At 35.1% G+C, this 17566-nt stretch overlaps 1 protein-coding gene across 2 annotated transcripts in view; it reads left to right on the top strand.

The window, feature by feature from the left end:
• The window catches only part of AP4E1 (adaptor related protein complex 4 subunit epsilon 1), a 68959-nt gene that overhangs the window by 14356 nt on the left and 37037 nt on the right, over positions 1-17566 (top strand). For both annotated transcript variants that reach the window (XM_043471995.1, XM_043471994.1), the window contains 5 exons: positions 2131-2290; positions 4066-4232; positions 7186-7259; positions 14302-14424; positions 14528-14637. In XM_043471995.1, the coding sequence (XP_043327930.1) occupies positions 2131-2290; positions 4066-4232; positions 7186-7259; positions 14302-14424; positions 14528-14637 (634 nt within the window). The remainder of the gene's footprint in view (positions 1-2130; positions 2291-4065; positions 4233-7185; positions 7260-14301; positions 14425-14527; positions 14638-17566) is intronic.

Here is a 17566-nt window from a genome sequence, read left to right as displayed (position 1 = left end):
ATAAACCTTAACTTGTGGTATTTTGCTAATTTTGAATGATTCCTTAACTCTCTCCTTATTAACTTGATTAGTATTTTTTTCCAGACTTGGAATTATTTTGTTTTTGCTCAAGCCTCTTGATTTCATAACCTTTATAGCTAGGAAAATGTTTAGTCACTAGCCATTTTTCCTTTGTGATTGCAGTACTTTATTGTATACAGATTTTTGTTAAAGATTTTTTTTGTTACCCATATATCTCTTTATGCTTTTTTAAGTCAATATTTTTAGTGTTCTAAGATTATAAAATGTTGTCTTATGGTTTGTGTTCTTTAAGAAATCTTGGATCATGAATCTTCCAGCTAAAAATGTTAGCTTTTACTGAGAATTATGGAGTAACTTTATAGATTTTTCAGACTTGTTTTGTTTATGTTGAATCGGTGTTTAGAACAAATGATGGGCATGGACAGTTAACTACTGGAAATAAAATATTAGCCTTTCTTTATTTAGAAGTTGATCTGATCATAGCTGAGCATATTTTTATGAAATTTTTCCATACCACCACTGTTTTGTTGTAGCCATACTTACCCTTTGTATGAAATCTTTCTGAGAAAGATTTGGATTTTTTCCTTGTTGCTTCCCATTTACCCGTTCAATTTTTTCCATGTTGCTTCCCATCTACTCTCATTTCAAATCCTGGCCTTTCCTGTCTTCTACTAGTTAGAATTTAGACTTTCTGAAACTCTGCTTTTGCAATTATGGCCGTATCTACTTCCTTGCTGTGGAGTAAAGAGCTAAAGACAGAGTTGTGGGCCACAGCTACAGATAGGCCAGTAGATGTCACAACGAAGCTGTGAGACAGGGCTTGGATTTGACTTTTGAATCCTTGGTTATATTTTTGCATGCCAGACCTATAGCCCAAATCCAGGTTTTTTGATACTTTGTGTTATTGCCACCATTTTGGGCCAGACCAAGGGATTCCTGAGCCTGATGAGGGTTTGTATTCTTTTTCCTCACCTCATTTATTTACTGTGTCCTAGGACTCATATTGGTTAATACCCAATAGCAACACATTGGGATGTAGATTCCAGTTACCATAGTATTAATACTAGTGGCAAATCTGTTGTTAATCTGCTTTCTTTTTATGTGAAAAGGATTTTCCATCATGACATAGTTTACCCAGGAAGATAGTGGGTTGCTTGTTAATGCAGAAGCTGGATGACCATTTGTTAGGAATATTATAAAAGGTATTCTTGAATGGAACACAGAGGACTACATTGAATAATTTCAATTTTGAGATTCTGTGATTTTAGGTAATAGAAATATGTCTTAAGGAATCCTAAAAGTAAATACTTCACTACTGCTGTTGTGAGCACTGCCAGCATAATCTGCAGATATGAGCCATGTGGAAACAGGCATGAGAGAGAAAAACAAGAATATAATTCCTTGAAAATGACATTGTGTTCACAGGATAGCAACTCTTTTATTTTTGCTTCTTGTGTGCTAGACATTATCTGTTACAAATGAAGTGCACGACTTGTATATACTTTCCTCCTCATTGTAATGAGGTTTTTGAAACATGAGCTGGGCAAGGAGAGGAGTAACATCTTTTAATGTAAGTCCCCCTTATACTCTCCCCTGCCCCACTTAAGTATTTGGAGTATGTTTACCTGTGATATAAAAAAAGAAATATAAAAAGCTAGAATGTTAAGGAGACTTCAGTGTTAATGAAGAGACTGTTTAATATTACTAGCTGAAATTACCTCTTACTCACTTAAACTTCCTATTTATTCTCTTCCCAATCTTTGGAGATAGGGCTTTCAGAAATGGAAATTGGGAATTAAGAAATGTGTTTATCTTTCTTGCTTTGTTTTGGTTTCAAAAGTAATATATGCTTGTTGTCAAAGAATGTTGTAACTAAAGAACTATATAACATGGAGACTTAAAGTCTCTTGAGGTCTTACCTCCTAGAGATAACCACTATTTTATAGTTTAGTAAATTAGAATAAAAATGAATAATAAATGGGTAATTCTCTCTCTTTTTTTAGACTAAAGTAATAGCTGGTATTTTGAAATCATCTGGTCCATAATCTTTTCAGCCTAAATGCCTGGTATTTCCAGATGGTTTATTTAGATTTTATTTTTTATCTTTAGGGAGATTATACGAAGAAAAGCTGTTCTGGCATTATATAAATTTTATCTCATTGCTCCTAATCAAGTACAGCATATCCACGTTAAGTTCCGAAAAGCACTTTGTGACAGGGATGTTGGAGTCATGGCTGCTTCCTTGCACATATACTTTAGGATGATTAAGGTAAGTGGACATTTTGTGAAGTTACTGAGTAGCTATCATTAGAAAAATATAATTATATAATTAAAAGAAAACTCATATTTTTCAGTAAAATGCATAAGCCACATTGAAGTTTGTATTATTGACCCTTTAATAGTAATTTTTGCATGTTGTTAATAGCATGAGTTGCAGACACATTATAGATTTAGTCTTCTTTTTTAAATGCCTGAAATTTTTTCATGTTATGAAAGAAGCACGGAAAAATGGTAGCTCTGGAAGGTGGTTGAAATTTGCAGATTTGTGGATTTTCAAGAAGTGGATCCTTTTTATACAGCCTCATGGGATACTTACAACAGCTTATAAAAATGAGGAGAGCTGGTGGGGAATGTGTAAGGCACAGTCTGCAGAAGCGGTCCCTAATTGTTTTGGCACCAGAGACCAGCTTCGTGGAAGACAATTTTTGCATGGGTTGGGGAGGGGGAGGATGATTTTGGGGAGGATGATTCTGGGGATGAGTCAAGCACATTATGTTTATTTTGCTCTTTATTCCTATTATTATTACATCAGCTCCACCTTAGCTCATCAGGCATTAGATCTCAGAGTTGGGGACCCCTGGTCTGTTGTGTTGATTCCATACATTGGTTCTGTGTTAGAGGAGGAAGGAAGATTAAATGTTATAGTAAAAATTTTTTTTCTAAATGGTGATATGAGTTTATACTAATTCAGCCCCAGTGTATTGCTTCAAACCTTTTGTGTCTGAAAGTATATGTTTGTGAGGGATACCTCACAAACATCATACCTCATAATGCTATTGAAATAAATTTAAAATTATACAAACTGAAAGTTGTCTTCACTTTTATGTGTTACATGTTCCAAAGTAGTATGGTATAAATAGATAATTGATATTAAATCTTGTTTTCCTCTAACATTTATTAAACTCTGAGAGAGCTTTTCTTTCCCTTCCAAAAATTTGTCCTTGATACATATAAAAATTACAGTGAAGAGTCTAACATTCATTTTGAGGAATATGTATTTAATTTCCCTAATTCAGGCAGATGGTTACTAGACCTATAGTTGTGATCAATTTGTGATGTATATAATGTTGAATCACTATGTTGTACACCTGAAACTAATATAATATTGTAAGTCAGCTATACTTCATTAAAGAATATAAGATGAAAAAATTTCCTAAGTCCGAGAGAGTAGTCTGATAGATAATCAAGGCACACTCATTCAGAATCACAAATATGTTTAAATACTATAGAGTTAATTAATTTTTAATAAGCAGGCTTGCTGATTTGGGGAGTTTTGAATGTTTGAGTAATGTTGGTTGTGCTCTTCCACCCAGAATATAATTTAGTTCAATTGCATGGGAAGTCTTTTGCAAACAAAATTCAGAGATTGCAAACGGCCTTGATTTTCATCTAAAGTAGAGAGATTACTGCTTTTTTTTTCAGTATGCCAGTTCTTTTCAATTTTTAATTGCTGATACTAGCTATTAAAAGTTCTAAGATGTAATTATCGAACTTTGGAAAGGTAATTAAACTGGTGTGTGGGGACAAGTAGGGAATGGTGGAAGCTTTTAGGGGCATGATTCACTTCTGAATCTGGTCACCAGAAGAGTTTCATTGTGGAAAAAATTACACAAATCAGAGGACTGTTTCATTAAATGTGAACATGAGATTTCTAAATGAGCATATACTAAGTTAGATTCTGCATAACATTTCAAGCAGGTCTGTTTTATTTTTAAGATATTGTTACTAACAGAAAGTTTTTTTTGTTTTATTTTTTGGATATAGGAGAATTCATCTGCATATAAAGACTTGACTGGGAGTTTTGTAACGATTTTGAAGCAAGTGGTTGGAGGAAAGCTCCCAGTAGATTTCAATTACCACAGTGTACCAGCACCATGGTTACAAATTCAGTTGTTGAGAATACTAGGACTTCTGGGAAAAGATGATCAAAGGTAAACTCTTCTAAGTAAATTTAATAGTCTTAGGCTTTAGGCATGTAGAGGTTCATGATAAACCAGATTCTCCCAATGCTTAGTTGACTTAGTAGTGATAAGTAAGCCACTGTAAGAAGTGTATAAATTCAGCTTGTTGAGATAATCCTGGCTTTCTGCTTATCTAAGTCCACTCACAGAAAAAGTTACCTTTGGAGCTCCATATCTTCTGTGAAACTTTCTGAATCATTCTAGTTTGGGAGTTGGGAAGCTTTTTAATAAAAAGCAAGATTATAAATATTTTAGACTTTGTGGGCTCTATGTTGTCTATTGCAACGTGTTAACTCTGCTGTGGTATATAGCTCAAAAGCAGCTATAGATAGTGTGTAAATGAATGAGCACAGCTCAGTTCCAAAAAACTTTATGGACGTTAAAACTTGAATTTCATATAAACTTTATGTGTCATGAAATTTTATTCTTTTGATTTTTTTTCAACCATTTAAAAATGTAAAAACCATTTTAGCCTATAGCCAATATAAAAACAGACATCTGGCCAGATTAGGCATGCCGACTATAGTTTGCTGACACTATTGCTATAGTGGAACAATTCATTTTGTCTGAATTACTCTTTTAGGCAGTAATTTTATGAAACTTTTTATGCATGTCTTTCCAGTTACATATATGTTTTGTGACTTTTAATTTTGCTGTAGTTTTTTAAACTTACAGAAAATTTCCAAGAATACAGGGAGCTCTCTACCTAGATTCATCAGTTATTTATATTTGCTTTATCATTCTTTCTCTCTTTGCCTGTATGTGCATGTGTGCACACATTATTTTTATTTAAATTTTTTTTCTGAGCTGTTTGAAAGCAATTCAGTTTATTCCCCTCAAGAGCAAGGACCATTGGCTGAAGTCCCTGATGTGTTTCTATCTTGAAAACATATTATTAATCAGATTCTGACTTTATAGATACGGTTTTGTTTTATACAGTAAGGTACATGTATTTTGCTAATTCTTTAGTCTTGCCATACTACCAAATTGTCCTCCAGGCTATTGCTCCTAGTAAAGCCCTCTCAGCTTCCAGTCAGAATCCATCTTTGGTGAGCTCCTAATGAACACCAGCTGGGCTGTATCACTCTTGGTATTGCTATTTTCCTTTTTTCTATCTTTATGAATCTCAACCTTGATTGAACCCTGGGGTGAAAACCTGAAGTTGATGGAGCAGACACACACATTAGAAATGTTTGTCCATTTTGGAGCTCTAGTTGAAGCTCACTAGAATTGTTTTAAAACCATTAATTTCATAGTAATGCATTCAGATCTCATTGGTCCAAAAAGATTTAATGCCATCATATGTTGTCAGAAAGTTACTTTGTAGGCATTAGTGAATTTACTAAATTAGTTAACTCATTATTGTCCTCCTTTCCTTCAAGGATGAATTTGGAGAATACATACAAAAATGAATATATTTACAGAGTTCAGAGAGCTCAGTTGAATAGAAATTAGACTTAATTAAATGAGTAAAGAATATATCTCTTTTACAGTGTTACGGACATTAGAATGTTTTCTCCTTTTTTGTCCCAACTCTAATGAGATTTTATGTTAACATGTATTTCTTAAGACATGCTATGCTCAATGTGGCAAAGTAAAACTGCTATTTTATAACAGGATTCTAATATATTTAATTGTAAGTATTAATTTACTGGAAAAGTCTTACATTTATGGTCTTTTATATCTATTTGAATATTTTCTTGTGTTTTATATCACAACCTGCTTTTTAGGTTATTAACATTTAGCTCCATCATGTCTGCAAATGTTTCCACATTTTGTGTGGTTAATTATAACTCCTACATTGGCTTTTAAAATTGGGAAATTATACTGTAATCTTAAGTGTAGTATTACCAGATTTTTTTTCGGGGGGGAATATTTATAATGTCTACTATATGATTGTTGTCTTTGGAAGAAATGCTTATATAATAAAATGAGGGATTTTAAAATATGGTTCTGAATTCTCAGTTGATATGTATACTTCAGTTAAGGTGCAATAAAAGTACATGCACTTCAAATTGAGTTTTATAGCTGTATATTTTTTTAAAAAAGAAGAAATTTTCTTGGAAACTTGTAACATACATGATAAATAATTTGCATAGCCCAAGATTATTTTGATCTTTTTGTTTTGTAGTATAGTTTTTCTACAAGAAACTACTGTGTATTTCTTTGTTGATGGTGCTTTTTTTCTATTAGTGCTTTTTGATTTTATAAAACATACAAAAATATCAGCTGAGAAGCCATATTTTTCACCATTGGCCTTTTAGAGAGGACTTTTCCCTGGAGAAAAGGTGTAGTGGCAGAGTGCTAGGGGTCTATAAGGCACTGCATTTTTGTATAGTTTCTATCTCAACTCAGTTACTGTAATTGTAATCTCTGACCATAGAGACATAGAATGGTATTAATTTGTTAATTTCATAAAAATACAATTTCTTTATATTTAACATAAATGAAAGTTAAAATTTTCTTTCTGAAGAACCTACTGCTGCTCAAAGAAAGACTGATACTTGAATATTTTTTAAAAAAACAAAGTATTTAAAATACATATAATATACTGTCTGGAATAATCTGGATATGTGAAGTATTACTATAGTAACTTTAAACAGATAGAAATATATTACAAAGAAAATGATAAAAGATAGAGTGTTCAATCACATGAAAAGCCATATTTAAAGTAGGTACAGATTGAGGAAAGAGTTGATTGACTTTCCTCATTGGCTAGTCAGCTTTGATAAAGCAGAAGGTTAAACTCTTAAAAGTGAAAGTGGAATATTTAAGAAGTGAAATTCCTGTAACTTCATAAAATGAATTTCTTTCACTTCTTTTCTGTAGATCCTCAGTTTTAAAGAGAGAGAAGTTTGAAAAACTATGTTTTATTGGGTTATAATACTATAATTCTACTGCAAATAAAATATCTTTTAAACAGGACAAGTGAATTAATGTATGATGTTCTTGATGAATCCTTACGAAGAGCTGAGTTAAATCACAATGTCACATATGGTAGGTAATATTTGTGTAAATGCTGCTGTAATAATGTTTTCAGTATTATAGCTAAATCTGTGTTAGAATACTGTGAATTCCAGTAAATTTTAAATGTTAATTTTTAAGGTGGTTTTGGGTTATTAATTTTCATTGAAAGTATTGAATAACTAATAACAATAATTTGAAATTATGGCATTGTTTTAAATGTTGACATAAATTAACTATTATAATTGCCTCTCTTTTAAAGACTTCATTTTTAAAGAGAAATTGTCTATTTATTGAAAATGTTCATCAGTCAAGCATCTGACAGTGAAGATAACCCAGTAGATCTATTCCATACTTAAGAAAACAGTTTTCAAATAAAGCAATCAGTCATCTAGTCACCAAATATTTGAGGTTTTATTATTTACTAGGCCTTGTGCAAGATGCTTGGAATACAATTGTGAACAAAACCGTCTTATCATTGAGCTCCTAGCCTAGAGAGATGGAAAGGGACAGGTACTATGAATGTTATAGAGGCAAATTACAGGGTACTGTGGAGCATATAGCAGCTATTCTTCCATGAGGGGAAGGATGAGGAAGGCTTTTCTGAAAAAGTGATACTTAAGACAACTAAAGTTTGAAGTTGAGATAGATAAGAATATATAGATGTGGAATAATGAACTTTATAATGAAGAGACAGCAGCTATTTATGTTAAATACAATTTTTAAAAGTCTTTTAGTGATAAGAAACAAGAGTAAAATGGGGGAGGAGGGAGAAGAACTGAGAAAGGTAACCAGTCTTAATAGCCTGAGGGAAGAACTCTTAGTTCTTTATTGATCAGCTTGAGAAAGCTTATTGAAGAAAGTGGGATATTTTGAGATATTTAAGTGATAGAAGTGAAACAGTTTGAATTTTGCCTGCTATGGAGATGAGCAGTAGAAGAGGTATTGAGACATGTAACTCAAATGAGAAGTCATTTCTTAATCTGGTGAAATACCATGAAATAGGGGATAGAGAGGAGTATTTGTTCTTTCAGGCAATGATAAACTGCAAATCTTAAAGAATAATGGTTGTAGAAATGTAGAGAAAATTAGAGGGCAGAAGTTGAACCAGTTTTAACTGTAATAAAATTGAAGAAAGGATTGCATCTGTAAGACTAGTATAGAAAAGTAGTGTATATGGTAGTGAATTGGGATAGTAAATTTTGAAGGATAGATTTATGTTTTGCATGTATAAATGGTAGTTAAGGTAACAAGCATGGTGTTCATTTGTTCAACCAGTATTTATTGAATTCCTACAAAACAAAAGCTTAATTTTTAAACTAGATACAAGTTGAGGAAAGAGTTGATTTACTTACGTGTTCCTCCCTGCTAACTGTGGGAAATTAAAGGAAAAATAAGGTAGACACAGGCCCTGCCCTTCTAAGTGTATAGTATAATGAACAGTTGATGTCATCTAGGATCTTACTGGAACTTACCAGGTGGCGCTAGTGGTAAAGAACCCGCCTGCCAACGTAGGAGATGTAAGAGGCTGCAGGTTCGATCCTAGGGTCGGGAAGATCCCCTGGAGGAGGGCGTGGCAACCCACTCCTGGGTTCTGGAGAACTCCATGGACAGAGGAGCCTGGCGGGCTACAGTCCATAGGGTTGCAAAGAATCAGACATGACAGCGACTTAGCACACACACAGGATCTTCTTATGCAATGAGAAGAATAAGGCACCAGAGATAAGGATGATCCTTATTGAGGCAGGTGGTTTGGCTAGGAGCTGTCGGAATAATCCAAAGTAGTGTCAGAATTTTTCCAGGCAGCTAAAGTAAATTAAAAGGCTTTGTTTGAGATATAATTATTTTATTGGATAGGTAATATATGCACATGGTTCAGAAATCAAAAGGTACGAAAGGGTATAGAGTGAACAAAAGTGTCCCTTCAACCCTTCTCACCCACTCCTGTAGATAACTGCTGTTACCTGTTCCTCTTGATTTAGAGAATATTGTATACCTGAGGAAATAGTTTTTAATGTTCTCCATTAGGACATCCTTCTTTTATTAAGATTGAGGAGACCAGTGCTAACAGTTTGTTTCTTTGTAGTCTGTCAGTCCAGTGTTTAACCTTGCCAGAGAAACTTAGTTTCTGTTGTTTTCTTTTTTCCTTTATTTACTTCTGTTTGTTCTGCATTTCCCCCCAAATTTGTACTGATACAGTTTATAGCTTACATTTATCAGTGGTAGAGTATTCTCTAATAAACTTAATGTAAATATTGCTTAAACATATGAATATTAAGTTATAAACTTCATAAGGGCTGGAATGTCTCTGTCTTATTGGCTAGCATATCCCAGTATCTGGCACTGGGTTAATCAGTGAGTGATATGTTTTAATTGAATTAATAGAAGAGAAAAGTTATTTTACTTTTGATCAGTTATCTCATTGGGTTTCAGTCTTAATACTTTCCAAACCATATTTAAATTAAAGTTTCATTATTATAACTTACCTTAGTGTCAAATCAAGAAACATGATTTGAGTGTATCTACTATGTGCCAGGCATTGTAAAGTGATATAGAGGATATGAGGAAGTATAAAATGTAAGCTTTGCCTTCAAGGAATTTACAGTATAATGGAGGAGATAACTTATTTAAGAAGGCATAATACCAGTATAAGGCAGAATGCAAAGGGGGAGGTAAAGGGAATAAATATTATAGGATTCCAGAGGTGGTTAAGATCACTGTGGGCTTCAGGGCACCTAAAGATTTATTGATGTAATAGGACCTTGAAAGATAGGATTGAGATAGCTGGAAAGGAGGTTAAAAGCAGTTCTAGGCAACGGGAACATGAAAGAAGGTGCAGAAGTGGGGGTGTTTAAAACCCCCCACTGTTTCAGAAACAGTGACTTGCCAGCTTGACTGGACAGTTAATAGGGGGAGCAGTGGGAAGGGTATATTGCAGACATCCTCCTATGGCAGCCATAGGAGTTTGGATTTTATACTCTGTAAATATGGAGATGTGGAATAGTTTTGAGCAGGAAACTGATAAGATGAGAAGGACATTTTTAGTAAACTATTTACTAAACTGGGAGATAATATAAAATGAAATACAAAGGATAGAACCATTGAAAGTAGATAGAAGTACTTTAGGTGTACTCTACCCACTGCTGCTAAGTTGCTTCAGTCGTGTCTGACTCTGTGCTACCCCATAGACGGCAGCCCACCAGACTCCCCTGTCCCTGGGATTCTCCAGGCAAGAACACTGGAGTGGGGAGCCATTGCCTTTTCCACTCTACCCACTAAGTACACATAGTTATGACTGCATGTGCCAGGCCTCTAGAAGTTAGTGTGTTAAGCTGAACCAACTTGATTGGATTCACTGTCCGTACATAGGGCTTGTTTTCCAAAGAAAAATATTGTTTAGAGTAGCAAACTTATAAGCCTGCTCAGGCATGTTGTAAAGCCGCTGGAAAAGTAACTTGGAGCAAGTTTTGTGAATGGAAATGTAGTGCTCAAGTCACATTCTGCTTTAAAAAGTTGTAACAAATACAGATGAATTAAAAAAAAAAAAACAAAACTCTGAACGTTATATGTAAAATAAACACATGAGACTCTGAAACATGGATAAATGAAGGTAGACTGATTAGGCACATTGGCATGTTAGGAATGACTCCAAGGTTAGTACCCTGGGTTTTCTTTTTGCCTTGTATGCCCCAGACTGGGTACTGGAGACCCCGCAGTCTGAAAATGCCAACAGGTGCAGACAAAAATGGTCTGAGAAAAGCCTACTCTCTAGCCAGAGGACTCAGGCAAAAAGGGCAGACTAGCAAGATGGAACGGAGAAGGCAGTGGCACCCCACTCCTGTACTCTTGCCTGGAAAATCCCATGGATGGAGGAGCCTGATAGGCTGCAGTCCATGGGGTCGCGAAGAGTCGGACATGACTGAGCGACTTCACTTTCACTTTGACTTTTATTCAATGGAGAAGGAAATGGCAACCCACTCCAGTGTTCTTGCCTGGGGAATCCCAGGGATGGGGTCACACAGAGTTGGACACGACTGAAGTGACTTAGCAGACTTAGCAGTAGTAAGATGGAAAACTTTTAGACAATAGTTTTTCTATTGCAGTCAAGCACCACGTAGAAAAAACTATGGACTACCCAGAGCAGCAAAGGCTGAATGAAGAATCAAGATTTCCGTCCTCATCAGGTGTAATGAGGTGCCCCAAGTGGTGAAGACCAAGAGGGCAGCTGCAGTTTGATCCCTGTCGTGTGTCAAGAGGGACCCTCCCTGGCATTGCCAGTGGAGATGATGTGGGAAGCCTGGGTTTTACATCATCAAGGAACAGAGAACAATGAGGTACCCCTCCCATCTTTCCTGGGGTGGTGGTAGAGGAAACTTGGTGGAGTGATAGGGCTTTTTACTACTGTTCAGTTACACTAGAGCCACCCCCTTGTTCCCAGTACAGGTCACATTGGGAGCAGTACCAGGGTGCCCCTGACATTCCAAGTGTTAAAGGAGGCAGAATGGAGAAACTGGGCTGCCATCCTCATTGGTTGGTACCCCCATCTCCTTGCCAGAGTGGTGACAGTAGATAACTTATTTAAAATGAAAGTAAAATCTAGTCTGAAGGCTAGAGTAATCAGTAGAACTTCTTCAAATTTTGTGCATAATCCTACCCAGAATATCTATGATAAAGCCACAGTGTATCACAAATGTTAGAACATTATTAATTTGGTAATTTTTACTTAATGATTTGGTTAGGACCTGGGTTGCTGTGGAGGAGTAAGCAAAGCTCCACATTGCATTTTTTCCTTTAGAAGTCCTCAGAGGCACTTTTGTTTTAACCACTGCAGTGAGGAGACAGTGAAGTGACTGCTTTTTTATCTGTGGACTTAGACTTTTGTAGAGTTGGAGTATAAACAGTCTTAACCTCTAAATCATTTAAAAATAATTTAAAAGCCTATTTTTATTTGAGTTCATTTATGCCTAACTTGACTAATAAGTGTAATTTTTGAACTATTAATTTTATTCTATACCTAAACTAGCAGTTCTTTTAGGTTTTGTGTAGGTCATATAGGTTTCTGCATATATTCTCCTTTTTTTTAACCTTTAAAAATGTAATTGTACCCCTAAAACTAATACTTTTATATATCAGTTATATCTCAAAAAATTATAAAAATCATCCTTAGTTCACAGTTTACAAAGATAGGCTGAAAGCTGGGTTTAGTGGTATTTTGCCTACTCCTGCCTTAGTTGATTAGTTAATTGACCAAGAATTTCTCTGTTTACTTCATGAAGTCATAAAGTCAACTTTAAAAAAAATTTTCTTTGAAAACACATCTATTAAAAAAAAGAATTTTATTTATTATTTTGGCTATGCTGGGTCTTTATTGCTGTGAGGGCTTTTATCTAGTTGCTGGGAGTGAGGACTGTTCTTTAGTTGTGGTGGGAGGGCTGATGATTGTGGTGGCTTCCCTTGTTGGGGAGCACAGGCTCTAGGGTGCGTGGGCTTCAGTAGTTGGGGCACTTGGGCTCAGTAGTTACAGGTCCTGGGCTCTGGAGCACAGGCTCAATAGTTGTGGTGCAGGGGCTTAGTTGTTCTGCAGTTGTTCTTAGTCTTCCTGGGCCAGGGGTTTGATAGGCAGATGCTTTACCACTGAGCCACTGGGGAAGTCCAAAGTCAACTTTTTTTCATAGCACAGAGTAAAGACTTTACAGCATAATATCTGTAAACATCTTTTTAGGTTCAGTTGACTTTATAGGTTTTCCTTTAATTAAAGTCGATTCACTTTTTAAAAAGATGTTTATTTCTTAAAAATGCTTATTTCCAATTTCTCCTCTCTCCTTATTTAGAAAATATTTATTTTTTAAAAAGTTTTTACCCAAAATGTTTATGTGTATCAGTTGATAGGCAACTTAGCAGTGTAAAAAACATAGCTAGTTGAATATTCAGGCTCTATTTTATATCTTGTATATGAATAAATGTTTGATTATTGTGTTTTAAACTTTTGGAAAAAGAGCAGGAGTGATTCTTTCAAAGATATGATATGCTTCAACCGTGTGTGTTAGTTGCTCAGTTGTGTCTGACTCTTTGTGACCCAATGGACTGTAGCCTACCAGGCTCCTCTGACCATGGGATGAATTCTCCAGGGCAAAAATACTGGGGTGGGTTGCCATTCCCTTCTCCAGGGGATCTTCCCGGCACAGGGATTGAACCAGAGTCTCCTGCATTGCAGGCAGATTCTTTACTGTCTAAGCAACCAGGGAAGCCCTCAACTCTTGTGTAGTTGAACAGTTTTGAAGTCTGCTTATTTTTGTTTAATGGTGCCTAAATGATTCTTCTTTACCATGACCAAGCTCCAGCTCTTTGACTCTTGATCTTTAAGAGAGTTTGAAAAATATTTTAGTGTCCATTTTGATCATCTATTATAGTTACCAGATCTTTGATGAGACTAGAAAATCAAATTTGAAGACTATCAAGATGTTCAGTAGATTTTCTATAACCTTGGAGGTTAATTTTTAAGTTAATTTTTAAAAAATGACTTGAGTTTTGAGTATAAAAATTTTGAAATAAATGCTAGAGCACTCTAAAATGATTATATTGAACTAAACCACATTGAAATAAACTATATATCCAGTTTCTGTGTAAAAGTGGTAGAAACTGCCTGAGAATAACTTATTTTGAAGTATTCAAGGAGTGTTGGAAGTATCTATTTATATAGGAGTAATGAATATATTACTTATGTGCCCATTAGAATGTGAGTTCCTCGAGGGTAAGGGTTTTTGTCTCTGCTGTATTCATACTAGTAGAACGATGTCTGACTCATAGGAGGTTTCAGAAAAGACTTGTTGCGTGGATGAATATATCATTCTTATCTTTTAATATATATAGTTCTCTCTAAATTGTACTGTGGCAACATAATCCTAACAACGTATAAAGCCTGAAAATAGTAAAATTCTTATCTTTGAAAAATTTCCATAAGATTTTTGACTAAAACTGACCTTCTGATTAGTTTGTTTTGTTAAGAGTTCTACACAGATATATTTTTATTATGGCTTAATATGATCTCTGAAGTTATAATATTTTATTTTTCTAGCTATTCTGTTTGAATGTGTACATACAGTCTATTCTATTTATCCTAAATCGGAATTGCTTGAGAAGGCTGCCAAATGCATTGGAAAGTTTGTTCTGTCACCTAAAATAAATCTCAAATATTTAGGTAAGATGATTGGTTCTTTTGGTGGAATTTACTAAGAGAGCTTTTTGAAATTTGCTGAATATTTGTTTTAAGTCACTTTATGTTATTTAATCTTTGTTTCTAGGACTGAAGGCTCTTACTTATGTTATCCAACAGGATCCCACTCTTGCTCTTCAACATCAGATGACAATAATTGAATGCTTAGATCATCCTGATCCCATTATTAAAAGAGAGGTAAACTGGTATTTTGAGTAGTATATGTGAAATGTTACAATTTTTAAACATTTTGTTGGTTTTACAGAGAACAATTAAAATTATGGGCATGTGCACATGTGTGTATTTTAACTTTTGAATGCATTTTATTTTTTCTACTGAAGTTTAAGGGACTTTTCTAAAAAGTACTTGTACCAATAACCACAAGAATGGTTTTAAATTGTGAGTTGGAGAAGTGAGGAAGGTGTAACTAGGTGGTGCTAATGGTAAAGAACCCCCCCTGCCAGTGCAGGAGACATAAGAGACATGAGTTCGATCCTGGGTCAGGAAGATCCCCCAGAGGAGGACACGGCAACCCACTCCAGTATTCTTACCTGGAGAATCCCGTGGACAGAGGAGTCTGGCAGGCTACAGTCCATAGGGTTGCAAAGAGTCGGGCACAACTGAAGTGACAGCACACATGCATGCACACACCTGTATAGGATTCCTTAATATCTTATTGGTCCAATGAGTGTATCAATAGAAGGCCAGAATTCTATTTCCAGTTCTTCCTATTAGTATAATTTTAAGACATAATTTAGGATAATTATTTTTTTCATTATTTTCCTTAACATCTGTAAAATGGGCTACTTTATTTGTTATTGAACCTGTAAGAATGTTGATAGGATTAATAAAGATAGGGACTTCCCTGGTGTTTCAGTGGTTGGGACTCCATGCTGCTGCTGCAGCGGCACAAGTTCAGTCTCTGCTCAGGGAGTTAAGATCCTACATGCTGCATGGTGTGGCCAAAAACGATAAAAAGAATTAGTAAAGATATCCCTCAACTGTTTTGAACTTCTTGGAAGGAAAGGTGTATAAATCTACTTAATTTTTTTCAACTTTTTCCTTTAATAAAATTGCTTCAGTATCTGCTTGGGTGTTCTAGTTAGATCTGGTAATTCTCATGTAGAGACATGATTCTATACCTTCATTTAAAATGGTTTGGGACCTAATTAAGAAGAGTGATTGTTTTATTTTTGATTTTAAAAATAATGAAGATAAAAAGATAAATTCTAGTAAACATTAAATTATTTAAAAGCACTGAATTAAAAGTTTATTGAAAGAACATTATTACATTGAATAATTATAATTTTACAAAAATAAGATTGTGAATGTTGAATTCTAAAGGTACTATTTTTGAAATAATGTTTCTGAGAAATTGCCATCTACATATATGCAATATATATGCATATATAGTTTGGATTCATATTTTTGATATTCTAAAAAATTGTTACCTGCCTTGAATGAATCCAGAAAGTTTATGGATAATTTCTATGTGTAGAGATCGTAGAAAAATGCAAAGATGCCAAGGGACAGTAACAAATAATTATATGACTCTTCTACTTTGAATGGATACAGAGCATGCCTTTTCTTTGCGTGGTTAAGTAGTATGTTGAACAGGGTTGACTTGGGTACAGTTTTCTTAGTTCTGTGCTTAATTATTGGGATTTAATTTTAAAAGGAAAGTTAAAGAGAAACAGACAACTTCTAAAATTATCAGGTCTGGTCTGCAGTGAGAAAAGTAGTTTGCATTCTTTGGGAAAGGAACTGGGTATCAGTGGTGCCCAAAGAATGCACTGTGGTACTGTTTCCTCAACTCCACTGCCATTTCTCACCTCCATCAGTAATTATGTGGCAAGAGCTTTGGTCCTGGGGTATGGAGTGACCTGTTGCTTGGGTCTGGGATTCTCTTTTACCTGATTGTATTACCTTTCTTTCATAACAGGAAAAAAGAAAGCATGAAGGAGTTAATAGAAAAGACCTTCTGCCATGCAATTCCTAATACCATGCCCCATTCAGTCCTGGAAATGCTAAGTTTCATAGTCTTAGAGTAGGAATTAAATTTGGTGTAGATTATCTTAAAATACATGACTTACAGAGCCTACAGGAAGGATGTCTGAAGCAGCTTTATAAGTGGAAAGCTAGTGATGGGGGATCTATGTATTTATAGATTTTAAATGGTGTTAAGGATTAACTGGAACAGTTTAAAAAAAAAACTCAAAATCTGTTATCCTTTGTACTTGAAGTCCTGGGTATAAGGATTGAAAAATTAGGAAGAACCCTAAAGAAATCTGAACAGATTTAACAAGTAGGGTATATAGAAATTCTCTTACAGCTAATATTTTTGATTCTGAAATGCTAGTAAAGGATGCTTTCTTATTGTTGCCCTTTGTTTCATACTGATTTCTGGAAACTATGATATTTGTGGAACCTTAATGTAGGGCCTCAGAAAGCTAGGCAAATGGGAGTTTACTCTGGTACTGGTTTTCCTTCATCTTACTTGAGGCAGCAAGAGGTGTATTACTCAGCACTGAGAAAACTGTAAAGCAGTTCTTCCTTGATACCTGAGATTCTGAACATAGGCCTTGCTGCTCTTTGAAGTGCTTGCGCTACCTTATCCATCCATGAGAGACCATTTGCCTTTAGCTGACAGATCCACTCAAGTGCACTTTTCTGTTTAGGAAGTATGGAAAAGCATTTTGCAAGACTGGATTTTTGTATATGTATGTATGTACTCACAAACACACCCACATGCATAGTACGCAGGCATGTGTAATGTAGGCTTAGACGCTTACTGCTTGGAAGGAAAGTTATGACCAACCTAGACAGCATATTAAATAGCAGAGACATTACTTTGCCAACAAAGGTCCGTCTATCAAGACTGGTTTTTCCAGAAGTCATGTATGGATGTGAGACTTGGACTGTAAAGAAAGCTGAACACCGAAGAATTGATGCTTTTGAAGTGTGGTGTTGGAGAAGACTCTTGAGAGTCCCTTGGACTGCAAGGTGATCCAACCAGTCCATCCTAAAGGAGATCAGTCCTGAGCGCTCATTGGAAGGACTAATGTTGAAGCTGAAGTTCCAATACTATGGCCACCGATACGAAGAGCTGACTCATTTGAAAAGACCC

This window comes from Cervus canadensis, chromosome 6, assembly GCF_019320065.1.
Source record: "Cervus canadensis isolate Bull #8, Minnesota chromosome 6, ASM1932006v1, whole genome shotgun sequence".
In the NCBI taxonomy this organism is placed as follows: domain Eukaryota; kingdom Metazoa; phylum Chordata; class Mammalia; order Artiodactyla; family Cervidae; genus Cervus; species Cervus canadensis.
The sequence above is the reverse complement of the archived record's forward strand: the minus strand, read 5'-3'. Positions and strand labels throughout refer to the sequence as shown.